We start from the raw sequence: 24,399 nt of genomic DNA, 5'->3' as shown, positions 1-24,399 counted from the left end.
GGTGCCTGCAAAAAGGTAGCCATGCAGTCAGTATTCCTGGTCTCCATATTAGAGAGTAGGGAAGAATATCCCTAGATTATTAGTAGATGAGAAATTTCAGGTTTGCCTCTTTAGCTGAGATCATTAAATTATAATGATGCTGTTACACTTTCCACTCATGGTCAGAGCTTGGCACAAACTCATTGGCCCAGAGTCTTTGGGAGAAGGGTACTACATTGTTCCTTGCCATTACATGTGTGCCAATATCCTACAATCATCATAGGTATTCGTAGGTAATCAGAACAAGTAATACTGTCACCAACATTTTGACCTGAAGTTAGTAATGTGATACAGAAAAAAGTTCCGAGTGGAATAATTGAAGCAACAAAGGTAACCACTGAAATATAGTTGGGATACTGAGAGATTGAAAGGCACATAAAGAAGACTGAAAGTATTCCTGTGCATTTTGACAATATCTTTCAGAGCAAGCTGAAACAAAAATACAAATAATCTGGGGAGATTCCTGTCTGCTATCTAATAATGAAGAACAGGAATACCAACGCCATGGCTACATTATCCCAGCTGCCTGCTTTGTCCCAGTTAGCTGGAAATTATAATTAATATTGCCCAATGTGTCATTAATATATAACTTGAACTGATTATGGATTTCATCCAACATTATTTTGGTGTCTGAGGCTCTGTGTGTTCCTGCTCTCTGCTCAAGTGACCTGTCACAAATTATGGTTATGTGTTTACAAAATTCATTTTCATATTGCATATTCCACAGTGAGCTGTTTGGTCCTGCAGTCATAGTGCATTTTCAACAACTCAAGCTGCTTTTCGATACAGTTAGAAACGTTTACGCACACAAAGGCAGTTAAGGAAGAAATGTGTAGCAGCAAAAAGAAATATATCTTATAATACAGGATGATCCATATAAACCTGAACCACTCCAATGGGTCATAATTAACCTCTGAAAGATCGTATAAACAGGAAAGTTATTTTAATGATCTCGGTAGCTCTGGGATAATCAGAAGTACCACCTATAATTGCCAAGTTGATTGTTGTTTCTGTGCGTGACTTCATTTGTCCAGTATAATGCGAGCTTGTTCAGCTTATGTTAGTTGGCAGAGACATGCAGTATACACTTTGAGAGTGGGTTTTTATTGTGAAAACAAATTGGAAGATGCACTCTTTGGTTACAACACCATGGGCATTTCAGAGAGAATTCAATGTGCACATTGTTTCAACAAAAGCAACCATTTTATCGATTGTAAGGAAGCTGGAGACAACTGGTGTATTAAACAGTGATGGTATTAAACATAGACCATCTTTGAATGCAGAGGTTATTCACAATGTTCAAAGATGCTTGGATAACTCTCCAAAGAAATCATTGCGTCAATTGAGCCAGGAGACAGACATTTCATATGGCACGTCAGAGAGCTGCTACGGAGTCGGCATTGTGGCCATACAGAGTGCGTATGATGCACTGCATGGCGAAAAGGTTGGAGTGTGGTGGATGGCATCAGCTTTCAGGATTGTTGGCCCCATTTTCTTTGATATGAGTGTAGATACCACAGTTTATACAGGCATGTACATCACATTTATGAAGCAGCTTGATGATGCCACACTTACAGAAGGCTATTTCCGACAAGATGGAGCAATGTGTTACATGTCTAATGCTTCCATGCAACTTTTAACCAGTTTCTTTGGTGACTGAATAATCTCAAAAAATTTGTGGCCAATGGTTACCTAACCTACGCCCCCCCCCCCCCCCCCCCACACACACACACACATATACACATTTTTCCTGGTGGGGTTATCTTATAAGCTGCATGTACAAGAATAAACCACAGACAACTCCGTGAAGCTGTTACACACTAAAAATAAGCAACAATGGTGAGGATACTTCACAGAACATATTGGAATATGGTGAAACAAAATAATGGTGCAGTGATGCTGGTGGAGGAAACTTCCAACATTTGCTGTGAGGACTTTGTATGTATGTATGTATGTATGACTTAATCTCCCAATTGTTTATCATCATCTCCCAAACTTGGAACAATTGTTTATTATCATAAAATTTCAAATGTGTCCCATTATTGGTTCAAATGTTATGGCTCATTAAAGTAGTTCGGTTTTATAAGAATTGTTCTGTACATCAGTCAGTAGTATCATTCTTCCACTTTTGGCTGCAATGTGCATTTCAGATAGTGTGTTGAATGTGTAATGATGATTTTCAAGCTGATGTCTGTTTGGTGATGGCTTTTGAACATGAAAGTTGTACTTATGGGTAGTAGAAGAAATACATCCAAGTTTAAACAAAAAGGTATAGTGATGGCACTCCAAACATAAAAGTCGTTGAATAAAGAGCCAGTAGCACAAGCTTAGTTGCCATGTGGTGCATGCCTCAGTATTACAGGGAAAGCACAGTTGAAGCATATATTTGACTTTATGTTATTTATTTATTTATCATAGATTGGTTTTGTGTTGACAACAATGGACTGTTATGTATAGAATAACATTTACGTCAATCTTCATGGTAATCTGCAATGTGAAAAAACAGTTTGCTATTTACCATAAAGAAGGCACATCAAGTTGCAGACAGGCACAGTTAAAAGGCACTTATATAAAACTTTCAGTCACAGCAATCATCAGTAAAAGAAAGACACACATACACCATTCACACAAACAAGTAAGCACACCTGACGCTCATACGACCGCCAGCTCCAGCATTTCAGGCTGGAGTGCAACTATCATGTGGGATACAAGAAGCAGTCTAGAGGGAGCAGAGAAGGGGAACAGATGGTAGTGTATGGGTGGGGACAGAGACAAACGCTGTCTGGTGGAGCTATACTGCCAACAGGCACAGCATCAGGAGGTTGTGGGGTGGGGAAGTGGGGGAAAAAAGGTGCAAAAAAGGAGAGGAGCAGGAAAAGATGGGGGGATGCATCGACAGAGGGCTGCAAAAAAACAGGATGAGAGATGAGAATGGGGATGAGTTGATAGGTCAGAGTGGGTGGAACCTGTTGGGTGGTGGGGTGTGGGGACAGTATGTTACTGTAGATTGAGGCTGGGATAACCACAGGAACAGAGAATGCATTGTAAGGATAACTCCCACCTGCACAGTTCAGAAAAGGTGGTGGTGGAGGGAATGATGCAGATGGCTGGGGTAGTGAAGCAGCCATTGAAATCAAGTGTGTTATGTTCAGCTGAATGTTGTGCCACAGGGTGGTGCTGGCCAGTCATCCTGGTGGACAGCTGGTTGGTAGTCATACCAATATAAAAAGCTGTGCAATGATTCCAGCAGAACTGGTGAGTGGCATGGCTGCTTTCACATGTGGCTTGGCCCATAATATAGCCTCCCACATCAAAGACACCAACCACTTCCTTTATGGAGTCTCCACCATCCCATCCTGTTTACCTCCTGGATCCCTACTTGTCACTGTTGACGCCACCTCCCTACAGACCAACATCCCTTATGCCCATGTTCTTACCGCTATTCCCAACTTCCTTCAGACTCCAAACCCAGTACCTCATTCCCCATCCAACTTACTAACTTTATCCTAACTCACATCTATTTCTCATTTAAAGGGAAGGTATATAAACAAATCCACAGCCATGGGTATCTGCATGGCACCCTCCTATGTCAACCTTTTTATAGGCCAGCCTCCCAAGACATCAAACTCCTAGACTGGTTCAGTTTCATTGATGGTATCTTCATGACCTGGATGCAGGACCAAGACATCCTACTTTTGTTCCTTCACAGTTTCAACACTTCTCTCCCACCCTCTTCACTTGGGCCTCCTCAACCCAGTGTGCCACCTATCTGATGTTGACCACCTCCTCTCTGATGGCTCTGTCTGCACTTCTGTCCACATTAAACGCACCCATCACCAACAGTATCTGCATTTTGACAGCTGCCATCCCTTTCACACCAAAAAATCCCTCCTGTACAGCCTGGCCACTCGGGACAATGTATCTGCAGTGACAAAAACTCCCTTGCTCAGTATTCTGAGGACCTCACCAGGGCCTTCACAGACAGGCACTGTGCCCAAGACCTAGTCCACAAACAGAGCTCCCATGCCATTTCCCCTCACACCCCCAATCCTCCCACCGCCCCCAAGAACCAGCCACTAAGGCGTGTCCCCTTCATTACCCAGTACCATCCCAGCCTGGAACAACTGAACCACATCCTTCGCCAGGGCTTTGATTACTTATCATCATGCCCTGAAATGAGGAACATTCTTCCGTAGATACTTCCCACCCCTCCTGAAGTGGTGTTCCAGTGCCCACTGAACCTCCACAACATCCTAGTCCCATCCCTATGCCACTTCCAAAACCTGCACAATTCGTCCCCCCCCCCCCCCCCCCCAAAGCACTTCTAATTTCTATCTGGTCGCAGGTTTATCCTACCCCATCAGGGGCATGTGTGAAAGCAGACAAGTAATTTACCAGCTCTGCTGGACTCATTGCACAGCTTTTTATAATGGTATGACTACCAACCAGCTGTCCACCAGGATGAACGGCCAGCACCAAACTGTGGCCAAGAACAAAGTAGATCACCCTGTGGACAACAAGCAGCTGAACATAACACATTTGATTTCAATGGCTGGTTCACTACCAGAGCCTTCTGGATCCTTCCCTCCACCACCAGCTTTTCTGAACTGTGCATGTGGGAGTTACCCTTACAATGCTTTCTCCACTCTCGTAATTATCCTGGCCTCAACTTATGGTAACATACTGTCTCCACACCCTCCTCCCAACAGTTTCCATTCCCTCTGTCCTATCATCTCCTCCCCATTCTCATCTCCCATCCTGTTTATTTGCAGCCCTCTGCCAATGCATCAATCCATCTTTCCCTGCTCCACTCCTTTTTTCCCCACCTCCTTGCCCCAAAACTTCCTGATGCTGTGCCTGTTGGCAGTCTAGTCACTGCATACTCCATCAGACAGTATTTGTCTCTCTCCCCACCCACATACTACTTTCCCTTCCCTTCACCACCTCCTCCAGATTGCTGCTTGCATCCCACTTGATAGTTGCATTCTGGCCCGAGATGCTGGAGTTGGCGGTCGTGTGTGTCTGAGGTGTGCTTGCTTGTGTGTGTGAATGGTGTGTGCCCCTCTTTTACTGATGAATGCTGTGACCAAAAGCTTTATATAACTGTCTTTTAATTGCACCTGTCTGCAACTTGATGTGTCTTCTTTACAGTAAGTTGCAATCTGTCTTTTCCTACGTTGTTTGTATTACTGGCTGGAGATTCCACTGTTTCATGACAATCCATTTCTCTCTCTCTCTCTATTTGAACATTGAACTAAGAGTACAGTGTCTATCATAATATTTTTCTTTACCTTAATTTCTTTCTTGTACTATCACTTTAATATTTAGATAGCTACATATATGCTACTCTACGTATAGTGGCAATCTTTGTCCACTGTCAGTCAGGTGTTCATTTACTGTTAAAGAAAGAGAGCCATTAATTCAAACAATTTTGACTAATTTTACAGTTATGTTCACACTTGGTGCTATCAGTACTGTAACAACAGCATATGATGCTGCTACTGCTGCTACTACTACTACTACTAGTAGTAGTAGTAGTAGTAGTCGTCGTAGTAGTACAATAATAAACAATACAGTTTTGCAAGTATGAAAAATCCCTATTACTACTACCACCAACTTGATTTTTCTGCAGCAACTGCTACTACTGAAAATTATGTTACTAATACTAACTTTAACACCAATACTTATTGTTCTCACATGACACATTGAAAGCTGTGGATCAAGTCAGTCTGGTAGATGCAGTATTTCTTGATTTACAAAAAGCATTTGACTCCGTACCATCCCTATGCTTATTGTCAAAAGTACGATCATATGTGATACCATACGATCATATGTGGTACCAACTGAAATTTGTGACTGGTTTGAAAACTTTTTGGTAGAGAGGATGCAGTGTGTTATCTTGGATGAAGAGTCATTTTCAGATGTAGAAGTGACTTCGGGTTGCCCCAGGGAAGTGTGTTAGGACTCTTGCTTTTCATGTACGAGGGTTGACTGAAAAGTAACGCCTCCACCTTCGTAACTCTTCAACAGTTGGCAGTTTTGGTATGTGGCAGATACTGACTTGTTCCGTAACCTCTTCTCTACAGCTCCAGTTGGCGGGAAGCCTTAGCATTGAACAATTGTGTTGTTACAGTGTAAAGTATGGAACCCTGTGCAGACAGCCGGTCAATGCGATTTAAGCAAAATACAGTCATTGAATTCTTGATAGCAGAAGGTGTCACCCCAAAGAAGATTCATCAGAAAATGAAAGCAGTTTATGGTGATTGTGTTGATGTGAGTACTGTGCGTCATTGGGCGAGTATGTTTAAAGATGTTGAGGCGGGAACATCTGACCTGCGTGACAAAGATGTGGACGTCCTGTGACAGCCATCACCGAGTTTCACAAGCAAAATATTGACAGAGTGATTCAGGATGATCGTTGTATTGCTCAGAGAGAAATTGTAAACACAATCTGCATTTCACAAGAACATGTGGGTCACATTATTGCTTTGCTTGGCTATCAGAAGATCTGTGCATGATGGGTACCCCGAATGCTGACTCCTGGAATGAAAGGGCACAGACTTGAAATTTGCCAGGAACTCCTCTCGCGTTATGAGTATGAAGGAGACGCCTTTCTCCATTCGATTGTGACTGGAGACGAAGCGTGGGTACACCATTACGACCCAGAGACGAAACATCAGTCTATGGAATATCGACACACAGACTCGCCCCAGAAAAAGAAATTCAAGATGCAGCCCTCAGCTGAAAAAATCACGGCCACAGTGTTCTGGGACACAAATGGTGTTATCCATGTTTATTTCCTTGATCGTGGAACAACAATAAATTCAGAGCGTTACATCACAACACTGTGGACTCTGAAACGATGGCTAACAAGGCTCCGAAAGGAAAAGGGAAATGTTTTTCTGCAGCATGACAATTCCAAACCACACACTTCACATGCCACCACAGCAGAACTTCAGAGACTGAATCTCCCCACCATACGGCATCCCCCATACAGTCCAGATTTAGCACCATCTGACTTCCATCTGTTCCCGATAATGAGAGACAATATGTGGGGACATCATTATGCTTCTGATGAAGATGTTGAGAGAACTGTGAGACTGTGGTTGCGGAAACAGAGTGTTGACTTCTTCCGTGACGGCTTCAGGAAACTTGTTCATCGTTGGCAGAAATGTATCCAATTGGCTGGTGATTATGTGCAAAAGTGAATATTGGTAATTAAAGATCACATTCTAAGGGTTATTTCTGTCTTTGATTTATTAAAATATTCCCATCCAAACCCAATTAACGAAGGTGGAGGCATTACTTTTCATTCAGCCCTCATATATTAATGAACTTGTGGACAATATTAATAGTAATCTCAGACTTTGTGCAGATGACACAGTTATCTAATAATGAAGTAATGTCTGGAAGAAGCTGCTCAAATATTCCGTCAGATCTTGATAAGATTTCAAAGTGTGTAAAGATTGACAACTTGCTTTAAATGTTCAGAAACATAAAATTGTGCACTTCACAAAATGAAAAAAATGTAGTATCCTACGACTATAATGTCAATGAATCACAGTTGGAATCAGCCAACTCATACAAATACCTGGGTGTAGCACTTTGTAGGAATACGAAATGGAATGATCACATAGATTCAGTTGTGAGTAAAGTGGGTGGTAGACTTTGATTTATTGGTAGAGTAATGTGGAAGTGCAATCAGTCTACAAAGGAGATTGCTTACAAATCACTCATGCGACCAATTGTAGAATATTGCTGAAGTGTGTGGGACCTGTACCAGGTAGGACTAAAGAGGGATATTGAAATTATACAGAGAAGGGCAGCACGAATGGTCACATGATTGTTTAACGTGAGGAAGAGTGTCACAGAGATACTGAAGGAATTTAACTGGAAGACTCTTGAAGATAGATGTGAAGTCTAGTAACAAAGTTTCAAGAACTGACTTTAAATGATGACTCTAGGAATATACTACAACCCCTTATGTATCACTCACATAAGAATTATGAAGAAATGATTAGAATAATTACTGCATGCACAGAGACATTCAAACAATCATTCTTCTTGCACTCCATACATGAATGGAACAGGAAAAAATTGTAATAACTGGTACAATGGGACATACCCTCTGCCACACACTTTGCAGTGGTTTGGAAAGTATAGATGTAGATTTATGTTTAGATATAATATAAGGGTCTCTGGCCCTCAGAAAACAATTAAATATCATAGTGTCTTGGGCAGCTTCGTTGTTTCTCTTAATTGTAGTCACACACACACACACACACACACACACACACACACACACACACACACACACACAGTTTACTACTATCAGAATGAATCAAGTTTTTCTTTATGTTCTGTACCAGATCAGTCACACTGTCAGTTTCAGCAATATTTTTCTGCTTCCAGACTGCATGGCAACAGATGAGAATGCATCACATATCTTTCACTAATTCTTCTTAGGCAGACTTGTGTCCACTTCCCTTCACTCTTCCTTTAATGGGCCAAACAATCCTAGAGCTATCAAGCTTTTGTCTCTTTCCCTTGGGCTGTGTACAGGCCTTACTTATCTCTCCTGGGGTGTCTGTTAATTAGTTATGCCAGCATCAGCTAGAATATTTAGGATATCGAAGTCCTCTTTTAATTTAATTATGTTGTAAACTGTATTATTTCTTAAAGCCTTGCTATACGAGGTGCGGCTAGAAAAAAACCGGACTGATGCTGGAAAAAACATTTATTTACAATTATTTACAATTTCATGTTATCTCCTTCAATGTACTCTCCTCCTCGGTCTCTACACCGCTCCATACGAATTTTCCACTGTTCATAGCAATGCTGCAGATCATTTTCGGTAAGTCCATACATTACTTCCGTCGCTTTTTCTTTTACTGCTTCAACAGTCTCAAATCTAGTTCCTTTCAAAGCTGACTTGACTTTAGGGAAAAGAAAAAAGTCACAGGGGGCCAAATCAGGTGAGTAGGGTGGATGATCTAAGATAGGAATGTTGTGTTTTGCCAAAAACGTCTTCACTGACAACGCACTGTGAGCTGGGGCATTGTCTTGGTGAAGGATCCATGACGTTTTTCTCCACAAATCATTCCGTTTTCTCCGTACTCGCTCACGTAGGGTAGCCAGGACGCTAATGTAGTAATGCTGATTCACTGTTTGTCCCTCTGGTACCCAATCAATGTGCACAATCCCTTTGATGTCAAAAAAAACAATCATCATTGCCTTGAATTTCGATTTTGACATTCGTGCTTTTTTTTGTCGTGTAGAACCAGGAGTTTTCCAATGCATCGATTGGCGTTTAGTTTCGGGATCGTAAGTAAAAAACCACGATTCATCACAAGTAATAACATTTTGTAAGAAGGTGGGATCACTTTCAATGTTTTCCAGGATGTCAGAACAAATCATTCTTCGGCGTTCCTTCTGTTCAATTGTGAGACACTTTGGAACCATTTTTGAACACACTTTGTTCATGTTGAAACTTTCATGAAGAATCTGCCTAACACTTTCCTTGTCAACTCCTGTTAACTCAGACACTGCTCTGATTGTTAAACGGCGATCTTGTCGAACAAGTTTACCGATTTTTTCAATGTTTGCATCAGTTTTTGCTGACAATGGTCTGCCAGTGCGAGTGTCATCACTGGTGTCTTCGCGGCCATCTTTAAATCGTTTAAACCACTCAAACACTTGTGTTCGCGATAAACAATCATCGCCGTACACTTGTTGTAACATTACAAACATTTCACTTGCAGATTTTCCTAGTTTGAAACAAAATTTGATGTTAACACGCTGTTCTTTCTGTACACTCAACATTTTCCGACGCACAGACAAAACGTCAACTACTTAAAACAGACGCCACGGGCAGACTGAGTGCAGGAGGCAGATGAAACTCGAGCAGTAGGCGGAGCGAGAGTCATGTGACAGGCCACGCGACTTTCAGCCTTATTGCATTCATTTTATTGTTTCACCAGTACTAGTCCGGTTTTTTTCTAGCCACACCTCGTATCTTGAAACTAGGACATCCACACAGGACGTGACTGGTGTGCCGATTTTGCTACAGTCACAGCTAGTTATCGTCCTCCCAGCAGCCTTGTGTTGATATGTGGGATATGGCCTGGTCTGCAGAGTTAGCTGGCCATTCCCTTACTTAGTCGAAGCATTTTGTTTACATGACAAAGAAATTGAAACAGTCTGATTCCTGTGTCTGAGGAATCCATCTCTGCTGCCATACTACAAATAACAAATTCCTTATTACTAGCAGATTTGCTGCTGATTCCCCAAGAATTTCATACATTTTTCTTACTGTTTTTTCTTCAGCCAGTAGATGGCAGCCTGTTTCTTATTTGTAGGTCCAGGGAACATCTGCCCATTAAAATAGTGATCCCATATGTAGATGTAATGCTAATGACTCTCCAACGTTGTAACAGAATTCCTCACTGTGCCTTTCTCGCTGTAGTAGCAACTCTTGACTAGCTGAAATGCAAGTACTGGCTCTGTTGCCCCCAATTGCAGTTGATATAGACTTGCAGTGCAGTCTAATTACATTCAGGGGCAAATGAAAGCTCTTTTGTCCCATATTATTAATCATTTTATTCATTATATAACTATCCATCCTTGCTACATATTCCACGTGGGCACAGAATGTCCAGTACTTGTATAGGTACACACCAAAATACCTTCAAATTATTGCGTGATTTATTTTAATTGAGAGCCCAAATAAGTCTGCAAGTAACATATCTATATTATTAATCGACTCAGCTGGTTCATAATTTTCGGTTTATTGTCCCAATTGCTCGTTACCTATCCTTACAGGGGCAACAAAAATTTGATTTTCAGTATTTCATAAAATTAGCTCAAGTTTAAATAATTATAATGTTGTCCTAATATAAAGAAAAGAAAAAACTTAGCATCACCAAACAAGTTAAAGATAGCATCATCAAACAAGTTAAAGATACACCATAAAACTTGCAAAGGACTCCATCAGCAAATTGTAGTAAATAAGGTAAAGTCTAAACCGCCTCACCAATGTATGAAAAAATTAAACAAAAAAATTCTTGATCTAAAAGTATACATCCATAATGCACAAGGGCTCAAAACCAAACTTAATGAATTAGAAATTTTGTCATCAAGTGCAAGTGAACTGTCAGATACAGAGATATTATGTATTAATGAACATTTCATGAGGTCTTTTGAAATAGAAAGTGTTGTGATATCAAATTTTAAACTCATAGGTCACTTCTCAAGAACATCTTACAAAGGTGGAGGTAGTTGCATATTTGTAAAAGACAACATTACTGCTACGCCTCTTGATATTTGCAATTCATATAGTATCGAAAAGATATAGAACTGTCAGGTGTAGAGCTTACAGATCTAAATGTCTATATAATAGCACTTTACAGGTCACCCTCTGGTAACATAGGGACTTTCTACAAAAATCTAGCACCAGTAATAGAAAATCTAAGTAAAAGAAAATCATATAGTGTTCTAATATGTGGTGATTATAATATAGATTTTATCTCAGAAAACTCTAGCCATCTAAGCATTCAAAATTTTATGAACAGCTACAACCTAGACCTAATGGTTAATACTCCAACCAGGATAACAAATCACAGTACCACTTGTCTGGATCAAGTAGCAAGCAATATAAATTGTACTGTATCCTCCGTCAAACTAGGATTTTCAGACCAAAATGCATTAATTATGCGGATCTGGTTGCAAAAGTCACGAACACAATAAAATCACAGTACAGAGGAGAAACTTCAATAAAACTCACATGCATACTTTCCTCTTTGGTATACAAAATGAAAACTGGCAAAATGTATATGAGGCTCAAACAGTAGACAGCAAATATGAAGCATTCTTGGATATTTTCTGTTATTATTTTAATTGCCACTTTCCCTTACAAACAAAATGTATCAACAAAGATAGAAAACTCTCCAGCTGGATCACCCCAGGAATCATTAGATCATCACAAATAAAAAGAGAACTTTTTTATATTCGCAAATCCAAACTAGGCAGTATTGAAGCATTTAAGTCATACTTTACTCTATATAAAAATATATTAAGGAACGTAGTAAATGCAGCCAAAAAGCTACAGAATGATAACTATCTCAAACTGTCATCAAATAAGAGCAAAAGCATGTGGCAACTTATTAATATGAATACTAATAGAGGAAAACAACTACAAAGTGATATTAGCTTAAAAATAAATGGAAAATCAGTCTCCAGTGGGAAAGAAACAGCAGAGGAATTCAATAACTACTTTATAGAAACAGTAGAAAACCTGGCTAACCATCTTAAAAATAGCTGTCCCTTACAACTAGAACCAAACTTATGTTCTGAGACTCTATTTTTAATGCCTATATCTGAAATTGAAATAGAAAAGACACTTCATAGCAAAATTTAAAAAAAAAAATCATCTGCTGGACAAGATCAAATTCCATACTTCCTCCTTCATAATTGCAGTAACTTTATCAGTAAACCTCTAGCCCACATAATAAACTTCTCATTCCTGAATGGTGAATTTCCTGGTATGCTCAAAATTACAAAAATTATACCCGTCCACAAAAAAGGAAGCAAAGAGGATCTCAGTAATTATCGACCCATTGCACTGCTTTCAACTTTTAGTAAAGTATTTGAATATATAATGGCCACCAGAATCATGTCCTTTCTAGACAAAGAAAATATCCTGTCACCTGCTCAGTTCGGCCTCCAAAGTAAGAAAGCTACAACTGATGCAATACAAGAATTTCTAGATCATGCACTGAAGCTTGTGGACAAAAAACTCCCAGCCATAGGTATCTTCCTAGATCTAACAAAGGCCTTCGACATGGTTAATAATAGTATACTTTTGCAAAAGATGCATTCCTATGGAATAAGAGGAAATGCCTATGGTTTAAAAGCTATCTGGAAGATCGACAGCAGTATGTCGAATTAAATTAAACTAAGCTCTCAGGTACAGCTAGCACTGTACATTCCTCCATACATACCATAAAGCAAGGCGTTCCCCAAGGCTCCATCCTGGGCCCCTTGCTGTTCTTACTTTACATAAATGACCTTCCTCACAGCCTACCAGACACAAAAACCCTTTTGTTTGCTGAGGACACCTCTGTACTCATGTCTGCACCTGAACAAATTCTCTAATCCAATATAGATAGGACCACAGATCAAATAAGTCGATGGCTTCAAAGTTACAAGCTGCTTCTTAATGCAAGAAAGACAATTGGAATAACCTTCCACACTGCCCAAAACAGAAATCCATTACTACCAACTATATCACTGGAAAAAAATAATGTTAAACTTGAAAATGAAATAAAATTTTTGGGGGTCACTATTACTGATACGCTCACATGGAAAAGGCACATTGACGTTACCAGCACAAAACTTAGTAAAGTATGCTTCATGATTAGATCAATAAGGAATGTCACTAACACAAGTACCCTAACCACAATGTACCATGCACTCTTTCACTCTGTACTTAACTACGGAATCATCTTCTGGGGCCAAAATTCTGAATCAATTAAGATATTCAAACTGCAAAAGAAGATAGTCAGAACAATTATGTTCAAAAAACAGAGAGACACTTGTAAACCATTATTTAAGAAACTAAATATTTTGCCCCTCCCATGCCAATACATACTAGAATTATTATTCTTTACCAAAAAAAGTATCAACAAAATTAGGAAAAATTATGGATTACCACGATTATGACACAAGATCAAAAACCTCTCTAAGAATACTTCCCCACTCAACAAAACTGTACAGTGATGGTGTCAAGTGCATGGGAATAAAATTATATAACCATCTTCCAACTTTTATACAAGAAATCCAAGAAATAAATAAACTCAAACAGACAGTGAAATCTCTTTTAATAAAAGACTGCTTTTATACCATCCAGGAATATTTGGAATCAAAATTGTCTTAGTGCATGATAATGTATCAAAGCTGAATGTTGTTAAGTCAATTTTGTCACATCATGTAACAATTCTCTGTAAATCTGTAACTTTAAGTAACATAATTTGTAGGTAATGTAAAATAATCATTCTTCTGTGTTCTTGTTTACTGTTTTAGACTCCTGTAAACTGTATATTTGTATTGACTTATCCCATATCAGTTGTACAAGCCGTTGTACTGATTTGATCTAAGGGACAAATAAATAATAAATAAATAAACATTAAGAAGTTTAATCTTACACTAAAGGTTGAGCACAGTGAGAAAAGTATAAAAATTAGAAACGGTGTGTATGTCTTGAGGCAGTGTAGTTCACTAGGTATGCAAATTACCCTGACTATATTCGCCCACTATTTGAGAATGAGAGTACTTAGTGACTTTCAACAAACTTTAAATGTAATTTCAGACCTTTGTGAAACTTTGTCTTGCAAAATGATGACAGGAAAAAAGTTTCATTTTTTATATTTTCACTGTTCTTGGAGTAAAACTTCAGCAGCAGGTATGACGTTTTAATTTATTGATTCTTTATTACGAACTCAGTTTGCAACACATTTTGCAGATGATATCCACATATACAGAATGAACATGCAAAATTATACCATTGTGCAACATATAGTTCAGGCAACATGACATCATAAAAATTAAGGTTTGAGGCAAACTAGGGTTTTGCTTAAAATGGAGCTCATATTACCCAGACTTTGTCCAGGGTTTCATAATGACAGCACTTAGTGACTGCCAATAAATTTTAAATGTGATTTTAAACCTTTTCTAAATGTTTACTCACTTACATGCTTAATGTCAAATATTTAACACACTGGCCCATTTAGAAAGTAATCAGACTTCAAAGCTATTTTATACACGGGAGTTCGATTCTTTAAATAATCGAGGGTTTACTGGTGTTTGACTAAGAGAGAAAGAGGGGTATAGAACTAAAATATTAATGTCACATTGTTATTTCTGTCTCTTAGCACAGAATGAGTAGAACACCCTAATTTGTTTTGACACACTCCGCTGTCATTATGTCATTCATTTTTGGAGTTATACACCAACTTAATTGTGAATACTTTGAGAGTTACCTTTGTGGAAGATAATTGGAAAGTAGAATTCAATATTTATGTTTTTATTTTCCCATTATCCGTAGTATGAAAATGATAATTGCTACTCACCATATAGTGGAGATTCTGAGTCGCAGATAGGCACAACAAAAAGACTCTCAGAAAGTGAGCTTTCGGCCAACAAGGTGTTTTTCGGAAACAGACAACGTTCACATACTCACTCGTGCAAAAGCAACTTGTGCACATATGATTGAGTCACTAGCTGTCAAGGCCAGAGTAAACATTTCTTTTTTTTACATATCTTTAATGGAAAATGTGATTTGTTGTTGATCATAATTCTTTGTTTTATAGAAATGAAGTGGCAACCATTTTATGAGTTCATGTAAAGATTTTTAAATTGCTTAGAGATACATTGTAACTTTTGACCAGAGATGCTCATTGACAAGGCATTTTAATGTTCCATAATGTTGAATTTCAGGTGGATATGTATATACCCAGCATATATAAACAGCAAGAAGACCAGAGCCGAAGGGAGAAGAATTCCAAGGGAGAAGGTAAGTGTAATAAATTACTATCTCATCTCTTCATTGACACAAAGGTGCAAATGTTAAGATGGCATTTTCTCCATTGAGTGTGCCTCATTAATAGCGGCCTGCGTATTTACGCTGCATATGAGTGAATGCTTGTTTTCATTACATTTGAATGAATTCACAAATGATCCACTGTAATTAGTCTATTGGCCATCTAATGCCTTTGCTGCCACATATATCTCGTTTGTATCAAAGGTTTGTCAACAGCTGGTGCTGATCTTGCAGCAGATAGTCCTTCTAGTGTCACTCCAATTGGAGTCACTTTTAAGCATTTTCTCTTCCTCTGCTCCATAATGCACATGGTCTAGGAACAAATGGCATTGGTACAACACAATGAGAATTATTGTCTTCCATACTCCCCACAGTAGTTTGCAGATTATGTATTCAGTATTCAGTCATTGCTGTAGAAAGAGAAGGATGATTTGAAGTTGAGCAAAAACAGGGGTGGGAGAGATAGCAAAATGAAAGATGGCAAGAAGCAGCTTATAAGAGACAGAACAGATGAAGTCACATCATCAGTGTATATTTTGAGTTTGTATGATTTAGCTGCATGGGTACTTGATGATACAGATCATAAAATTTGAGCATGCATCCAAGTGTAAAATCTGAGCATGCATCCAAGTGCTACTTATAGGGAATTGAGGTAAAAGTTATCAAAGAGAATGCATGTGCTTACCTCAAAGCATATGTTGGTAATAGCTACTGGGAGTGATGAACAGTTAAAATGGTGTACCAGCAACCGATTCTTAGTAGAGAATGACATAACAACAACATGGTATGCTTTTAATCTCAGGAACAAATAAGTATAAGTTTGCAACATAAAGCAGTAGTATTCAGGGTTTGAATAAGTCTCTTTTTTTTTTTTTTTTGGAAAAACATTGTGTGCTCGTGGGAAATATAACTGCCACCAACCACAGGAGATACTGCAGATGTGTCTGTCACCACATCCAAGGTTTCCTGTTTCATACTTCACATGAAATCATTAATAACTACTTCAGTGCAACAGTTAACTGCAAACATACTATGTATATCAGTAATAGAAATAAAACTTCCTGGGTAGTTAAAACTGTTGTCTGGACCCGGACTCGAACGTCAAACCTTTGTGTTTTGTGGGCAATTCCTCTATCTCTGTGCAACCCACCCCCAAGACTTCAATTCTGCCATTACCTCTTCACCTTCCTTCCAAATTATACAGAAGTTCACTCGCATACCTTATGGGACTAGCATTCATGGGAAAAAGATGGGTTAGCCACAGCCTAGGGTAGCTGTTCTGCTGTCCCATAGGACACAGACACTGATGGAGCCATCCCTCGTCTCACTCACAGGCAAGTGCAGCTAGTATGTCTTTCCACCAGGTGGCCCCATTACACACATTCTGCACACACACTAACCGTGTGGCCAGCCGTGCCCATGTGCACTCGGCCAGTGCAGAACTGTTGCATAGGCTGTGGCCCAGCTGCCTGCCTGCCTGAGCATCAGCCTTTTGTCAACCCCTGTCCACCTCTGCCCATGGGTGCCAGTGGCCTCTGCCGGGCACACAAGCTCAAACAGCTTATCCTAGCGAATTGTTTCCAGAGTGAATTTGAAATTTCGTGGTCGATTGGCCGATTAAAACACTGTGGTGGACAAGGACTCAAACCTGGGACCTTTGCCTTTTGTGGGCAAGTGCTCTATCAACTGAGCTATCTGTGCATGACTGAAGACATGTCCTCAGGGCTTCACTTCTGCCAGTGCTTCTTTATCTAACGTCCAAACCTCATGTAAGTTCTCCAGCATACTTTTGTGGGCTAGACAATGATTACCATAATTTATGTTCTGGAACAAGGCATAGCATGACTAAAACTATTGTCTGTATTGCAAACCAATCATTCCTTGGTAAAACTTTGTCTTAATATCATGTAGGATGCATGTCAGTGAAATTAGCAGCACAACCATATCACCAAATACAAAAAACCCTATACAAAACAGGTACAAACTTGGCATATAAACACACTTAATCTAAAAGCAGAAAGGCACTTTATATGAATGCTGTATTGCCATATTGTGAATTAAGACATAGTGAAACTGTAGTTCCTGTTAAAAGGCTGATCATTGAAACTAAAGTAGTAGTAGTAGTAGTAGTAGTATTCATCTATAGATGTCTTTTACAAGGACAAGGATACTGGACATGTCTTAATAAGAACAACAAAATGAAGTAATGCACATATAAAGACATTTACATTCAGGTCTAATATGACAATGATGGGACAGGTAGCAGGCCATGGCACTATAGCAGGAACCATCCCAAAATTTGACTGAAGTAGTTTAGGGAAAGCAAGGAAAAGTTAAATCAGGATGACTGGATGAAGATTGGAGTCTTCACCATCCCAAATATAAGGACATTTTGTTTCAAACAGTGCTTCCTCATTCAGTTTATCCCTTGTGTACAACACTTGTTTTATGAATAAGTTATTTAATAATGTAAAAGGGTAATGCTACAGTGCTCATTCATTTCTCACTCCCAGTCATGGTGTTTCATTGCCCACATAATTGACACAGAATCCTGGTATGTCCCTATGTGACTCCCACTCCCAAAGCCTTGCCACAGGGATCATATCCCTGTAGCATACCAAGTGCAAGACCTGGCCAAACCACTCAACCAGCACCTCTTACTCCAGTCTTGCCAAAGGCTTGTCCTATCCTATAAGAGGCTAGGCCATCTGTGAAAGCAACCACGTCATTTACCAACTTTGCTGCAAACACTGCACAGCTTTTTATAGAACAAAGTTACTACCCAATGGTACTACATGCAACTGAGTCCAGCATGTTCAATTTTGATGGCTGCTTCACAACTGAGGCCCTCTGGATCGTTCACTTCTACAATCATCCTGGCCTCAATCTCAGGTAACCCACTGGCCCCGCAACCTCCACCTGACAGTTTCCCCCTTCCTCTGTCCTGTCACCCCCTCCCAGTTCATGTCCCCACACTGCCTTTAGGTTGCGCCACTTCTCACTGGTTCCTACAATCATGTATCACATGCTGAGACCATATACCTGCCACTTCTCCCTCCCCCATTCCTAGCTGCCAAACCAGCTGCCTCCCTCCGAGCTGCTAGCCACTCAGCCCCAGTCCCTCTCCCTCCCTCCCTCCCTCCCTCCCTCCCTCTCTCTCTCTCCCTCCCTCCCTCCCTCTAACCTCCCCCCCCCTCTAACCTCCCTCCCCCCCACTATCCCCACCACAACCAGTCCACCTGTTGAAATACAGCTTTAGTCCAGTCAGCACTGTCTAGGGATATAGGCAGGCATTTGTGTGTAACAAGTTTTATTTCTTTTGTGAGTGGCTATCAACAACTCAACACTTATACTTTTCGGTGAGTGGTCTTCTTTAATCCAAAAGTATTTACCTTCTGCAAGAGCTTTTGTATGACAATTTTTAATGTGATGTAGCTTGATAATGCCCAGTGGGATGAAATACTGAATAATGAAATAAAACTTGATAATGCCCAGTGGGACGAAATACTGAATAATGAAATAAAATGTTTGTTTCAAGGTACAGTGTTGGGCAAGATGCTCATGTATTAAAAAAAAACCATAATGATGTGACTGACATAGAATATTCATTTTAATAAAATATGTGTGAAAGAGTTATTCCAAACTATATCAAAGTTAATATACACTCCTGGAAATGGAAAAAAGAACACATTGACACCGGTGTGTCAGACCCACCATATTTGCTCCGGACACTGCGAGAGGACTGTACAAGCAATGATCACACGCACGGCACAGCGGACACACCAGGAACCGCGGTGTTGGCCATCGAATGGCGCTAGCTGCGCAGCATTTGTGCACCGCTGCCGTCAGTGTCAGCCAGTTTGCCATGGCATACGGAGCGCCATCGCAGTCTTTAACACTGGTAGCATGCCGCGACAGCATGGACGTGAAACGTATGTGCAGTTGACGGACTTTGAGCGAGGGCGTATAGTGGGCACGCGGGAGGCCGGGTGGACGTACCGCCGAATTGCTCAACACGTGGGGCGTGAGGTCTCCACAGTACATCAATGTTGTCGCCAGTGGTCGGCGGAAGGTGCACGTGCCCGTCGACCTGGGACCGGACCACAGCGACGCACGGATGCACGCCAAGACCGTAGGATCCTACGCAGTGCCGTAGGGGACCGCACCGCCACTTCCCAGCAAATTAGGGACACTGTTGCTCCTGGGGTATTGGCGAGGACCATTCGCAACCATCTCCATGAAGCTGGGCTACGGTCCCGCACACCGTTAGGCCATCTTCCGCTCACGCCCCAACATCGTGCAGCCCGCCTCCAGTGGTGTCGCGACAGGCGTGAATGGAGGGACGAATGGAGACGTGTCGTCTTCAGCGATGAGAGTCGCTTCTGCCTTGGTGCCAATGATGGTCGTATGCGTGTTTGGCGCCGTGCAGGTGAGCACCACAATCAGGACTGCATACGACCGAGGCACACAGGGCCAACACCCGGCATCATGGTGTGGGGAGCGATCTCCTACACTGGCCGTACACCACTGGTGATCGTCGAGGGGACACTGAATAGTGCACGGTACATCCAAACCGTCGTCGAACCCATCGTTCTACCATTCCTAGACCGGCAAGGGAACTTGCTGTTCCAACAGGACAATGCACGTCCGCATGTATCCCGTGCCACCCAACGTGCTCTAGAAGGTGTAAGTCAACTACCCTGGCCAGCAAGATCTCCGGATCTGTCCCCCATTGAGCATGTTTGGGACTGGATGAAGCGTCGTCTCACGCGGTCTGCACGTCCCGCACGAACGCAGGTCCAACTGAGGTGCCAGGTGGAAATGGCATGGCAAGCCGTTCCACAGGACTACATCCAGCATCTCTACGATCGTCTCCATGGGAGAATAGCAGCCTGCATTGCTGCGAAAGGTGGATATACACTGTACTAGTGCCGACATTGTGCATGCTCTGTTGCCTGTGTCTATGTGCCTGTGGTTCTGTCAGTGTGATCATGTGATGTATCTGACCCCAGGAATGTGTCAATAAAGTTTCCCCTTCCTGGGACAATGAATTCGCGGTGTTCTTATTTCAATTTCCAGGAGTGTAAAAACTAAGTTGAATGCAGGAACAGGTGCAAAAATGTAGGGTGCCATCAAACTAAATTTTCAGAAGAAAATACTGAGTTTCCATTTCTTGCTTGTGCTGAATCTTGATGTTTCTGTTATATTCGTCCAGTGTCCTGCAGTCTGTGCATAGATGAACTGAAGGTGACTAGGAGAGTCCTATATGTGAGGTTAAGAAAAGGCCGTCAGCATTTGCCCCATCCTTTACAACAGCTTTTAACAAATAAAATGTTACCTTTCAAAAATGTCAGCGAAACTCAAACATCAAAATACACTAACTTGCACTGACGAAGGGAAAATTTTCTCTGAGCCTTGAAGTGCTTCAAAGCCAACAGATCTTCCAAACAAAAATATTGTCTCCAAAAGGTAAAAAAAAGCATCCTTGTCCATACAAACACTGTCACCTCAGAGTAAAAAGAACGGTTCAGCCAAAAGTCGACCAAAACCAAACAAAATCAAATAACCTGAAAACTTTCTTCCTTATAATCTATTGTACATCAACACCCTAGACAGAAAGGGGGAAAAGAAAACCGTCACTGATTGATGACTCTCATAATTCAGTGGAATGTAAACAGAGTCAGAACTTGGACAGATGAACTTAAACTCCTAGTGAATAAAAAGCATCTGCTCCTGCACCTGCAAGACACACACTTGAAAACTACTGGTGCATCTGTGATGGAAGACTCGTCTTTCAACAGAAAAGATGACCTTATTGGCAAAAAGGTGAAGTGTGCTGTAATGTTATTCATTAGTAACATGCACCACAGCTCATATGTCCACATTCACTAACACTTTGCAGGCAGTAGCTGTTGTCCTCCATGTGTCACTCAAAATCTTGTATGAACAGCATTTTCCCACCACAAGATCCAGTTGCTAAAGATGATCCCATGGACATCATTAATCAGTGCCCTCAGACATTCCTACTGGTTGGGGATTTTAATGCACACCATATACTTTGGGGTTTCAACAACAGTGCCACGGGTTCAGTTCTCGAACCCTCAGTGGCCCAACAGTTGTTTGCTTGGTATGGGCTTGGCAACCCCCGGTTCCTGAGGTGAGGAATGATAAGTGCCACCAGTTTTCTGTCACAGTAAGCTGTAGGCATGCTTCAGTGACCGCGGCAGTGGAACTTTGTGTACAACAGAGAACAGGTATCTTGGCTTGACCACCCTGTTCACGAGGATGATAAAACCTTCTATATTAAAAAAACTCTCAATTTCAAGTTGTGCTGTTTGTTGATGAGGAGTATGTGTGTTGGAAGCGTAACAATCATTAGCAGGCAACCTCTGTTGTATAAGGCTCAGTTGTATAAGGCTTATTCAGGCAAATGGAGCTCTGTCTGAATGGACCCTTATTTCGTTAGCTGCTCATGGGACCAAGATGGAACCCTCAAAATTTCCTCCTCCTCTCTTCTCAGTGGAATGGTTGGGCTGCTGACAGTTATCAACATCCAGCCCGACAAGAGGGCTCTTATAGCCAGTCCACCTGATTGAAGAATTATTCAGAGTGCTGCCATTTATAGTAACGGAATGCATGCTTCTGGCCGGAATATATTTTTAATAGACAAACAGAAAGATGGCAGTTTTGAGGAAGTTTTGCCTTTCTATACCCCAAAGGGTTTAGAGGGAATCTGTGGCACTTTAAAATCTATCAAGCACTTGTGCAGTGGGACACTGTTAGTGGAAACTTCTAATTCCCAGTGTGCAACAAAACAAAAAGCTAGATGTCTCAGTGAACATACTACTTAAACAGAACTCACATCATCTCGAACTATAGCAAAGATATTGTGTTGTGCAGAGATCGTGTAGATATTCTTATAGAGGAACTGAAAGCTGAGTGGGCCCTTGAACACTTTGTGGATATGCATAATATAATGAAAAGGGTGATGGCGATCTGGTCAAATCAGACTCATTCATCCTTACTTTCAGTAGCACAAAACTCCTAGAGCATGTTAAGGCATGTTTCCTTCACTTACATTTGCAGTGTGCAGCCCACATGTCCCCAACCAGTGCACTTTTTAAATGCCAGCACTTTGGGTGCACTATCTTAGAATGTAAGGGTGGAGCCACTTATGGCAAATGTGGCAAGGCCATCCATGAAGGAGTCTGTTGTTCATCTCCTCAAAAGTATGTGAATTGTTCTGAGGATCACCCTGTCTGGATTAGGGGGTGCAGTGTCTTCCTTGCAGAAAGGAAGATACACAGGATTAAAAAAATAAAATTAATTCCATATGCTGAGGCTCTAAAACATCTATAAAGCCATGCAGCCCTCCCACGTTTGCTACCTCCTTTGCTAAAGCTCTTCAACAGCCAGGTCAGAAAACCACTGCTGCCTCACAAATGGAGGTTGCTAATGTCAGCACTAGTATCTGTATTTGTCAATGCACTTGTGCTATTGCAGTTCTTTCGAAGCCTGTACCTCCCACCAGAACATCAGAAAAGGCTGTGGTTGACAGTGTTGCAGAGCTCCCTGCTTCTCCAAAGTTTCAGTCTGTTTCATCTACATCTACATCTACATCTACATTTATACTCCGCAAGCCACCCAACGGTGTGTGGCGGAGGGCACTTTACGTGCCACTGTCATTACCTCCCTTTCCTGTTCCAGTCGCGTATGGTTCGCGGGAAGAACGACTGTCTGAAAGCCTCCATGCGCGCTCTAATCTCTCTAATTTTACATTCGTGATCTCCTCGGGAGGTATAAGTAAGGGGAAGCAATATATTCGATACCTCATCCAGAAACGCACCCTCTCGAAACCTGGCGAGCAAGCTACACCGCGATGCAGAGCGCCTCTCTTGCAGAGTCTGCCACTTGAGTTTATTAAACATCTCCGTAACACTATCACGGTTACCAAATAACCCTGTGATGAAACGCGCCGCTCTTCTTTGGATCTTCTCTATCTCCTCCGTCAACCCGATCTGGTGCGGATCCCACACTGATGAGCAATACTCAAGTATAGGTCGAACGAGTGTTTTGTAAGCCACCTCCTTTGTTGATGGACTACATTTTCTAAGCACTCTCCCAATGAATCTCAACCTGGTACCCGCCTTACCAACAATTAATTTTATATGATCATTCCACTTCAAATCGTTCCGCACGCATACTCCCAGATATTTTACAGAAGTAACTGCTACCAGTGTTTGTTCCGCTATCATATAATCATACAATAAAGGATCCTTCTTTCTATGTATTCGCAATACATTACATTTGTCTATGTTAAGGGACAGTTGCCACTCCCTGCACCAAGTGCCTATCCGCTGCAGATCTTCCTGCATTTCGCTACAATTTTCTAATGCTGCAACTTCTCTGTATACTACAGCATCATCCGCGAAAAGCCGCATGGAACTTCTGACACTATCTACTAGGTCATTTATATATATTGTGAAAAGCAATGGTCCCATAACACTCCCCTGTGGCACGCCAGAGGTTACTTTAACATCTGTAGACGTCTCTCCATTGATAACTACATGCTGTGTTCTGTTTGCTAAAAACTCTTCAATCCAGCCACACAGCTGGTCTGATATTCCGTAGGCTCTTACTTTGTTTATCAGGCGACAGTGCGGAACTGTATCGAACACCTTCCGGAAGTCAAGAAAAATAGCATCTACCTGGGAGCCTGTATCTAATATTTTCTGGGTCTCATGAACAAATAACGCGAGTTGGGT

At 41.2% G+C, this 24,399-nt stretch overlaps 1 protein-coding gene across 1 annotated transcript in view; it reads left to right on the top strand.

Moving 5' to 3' along the window:
• The window catches only part of LOC126237037 (signal recognition particle 19 kDa protein), an 81,416-nt gene that overhangs the window by 22,249 nt on the left and 34,768 nt on the right, over nucleotides 1-24,399 (top strand). The window contains exon 2 of the mRNA XM_049946798.1: nucleotides 15,532-15,607. Coding sequence (XP_049802755.1) covers nucleotides 15,532-15,607 — 76 coding nt within the window. The remainder of the gene's footprint in view (nucleotides 1-15,531; nucleotides 15,608-24,399) is intronic.

Source organism: Schistocerca nitens, chromosome 2 (assembly GCF_023898315.1).
Source record: "Schistocerca nitens isolate TAMUIC-IGC-003100 chromosome 2, iqSchNite1.1, whole genome shotgun sequence".
In the NCBI taxonomy this organism is placed as follows: Eukaryota; Metazoa; Arthropoda; class Insecta; order Orthoptera; family Acrididae; genus Schistocerca; species Schistocerca nitens.
The sequence above is the reverse complement of the archived record's forward strand: the minus strand, read 5'-3'. Positions and strand labels throughout refer to the sequence as shown.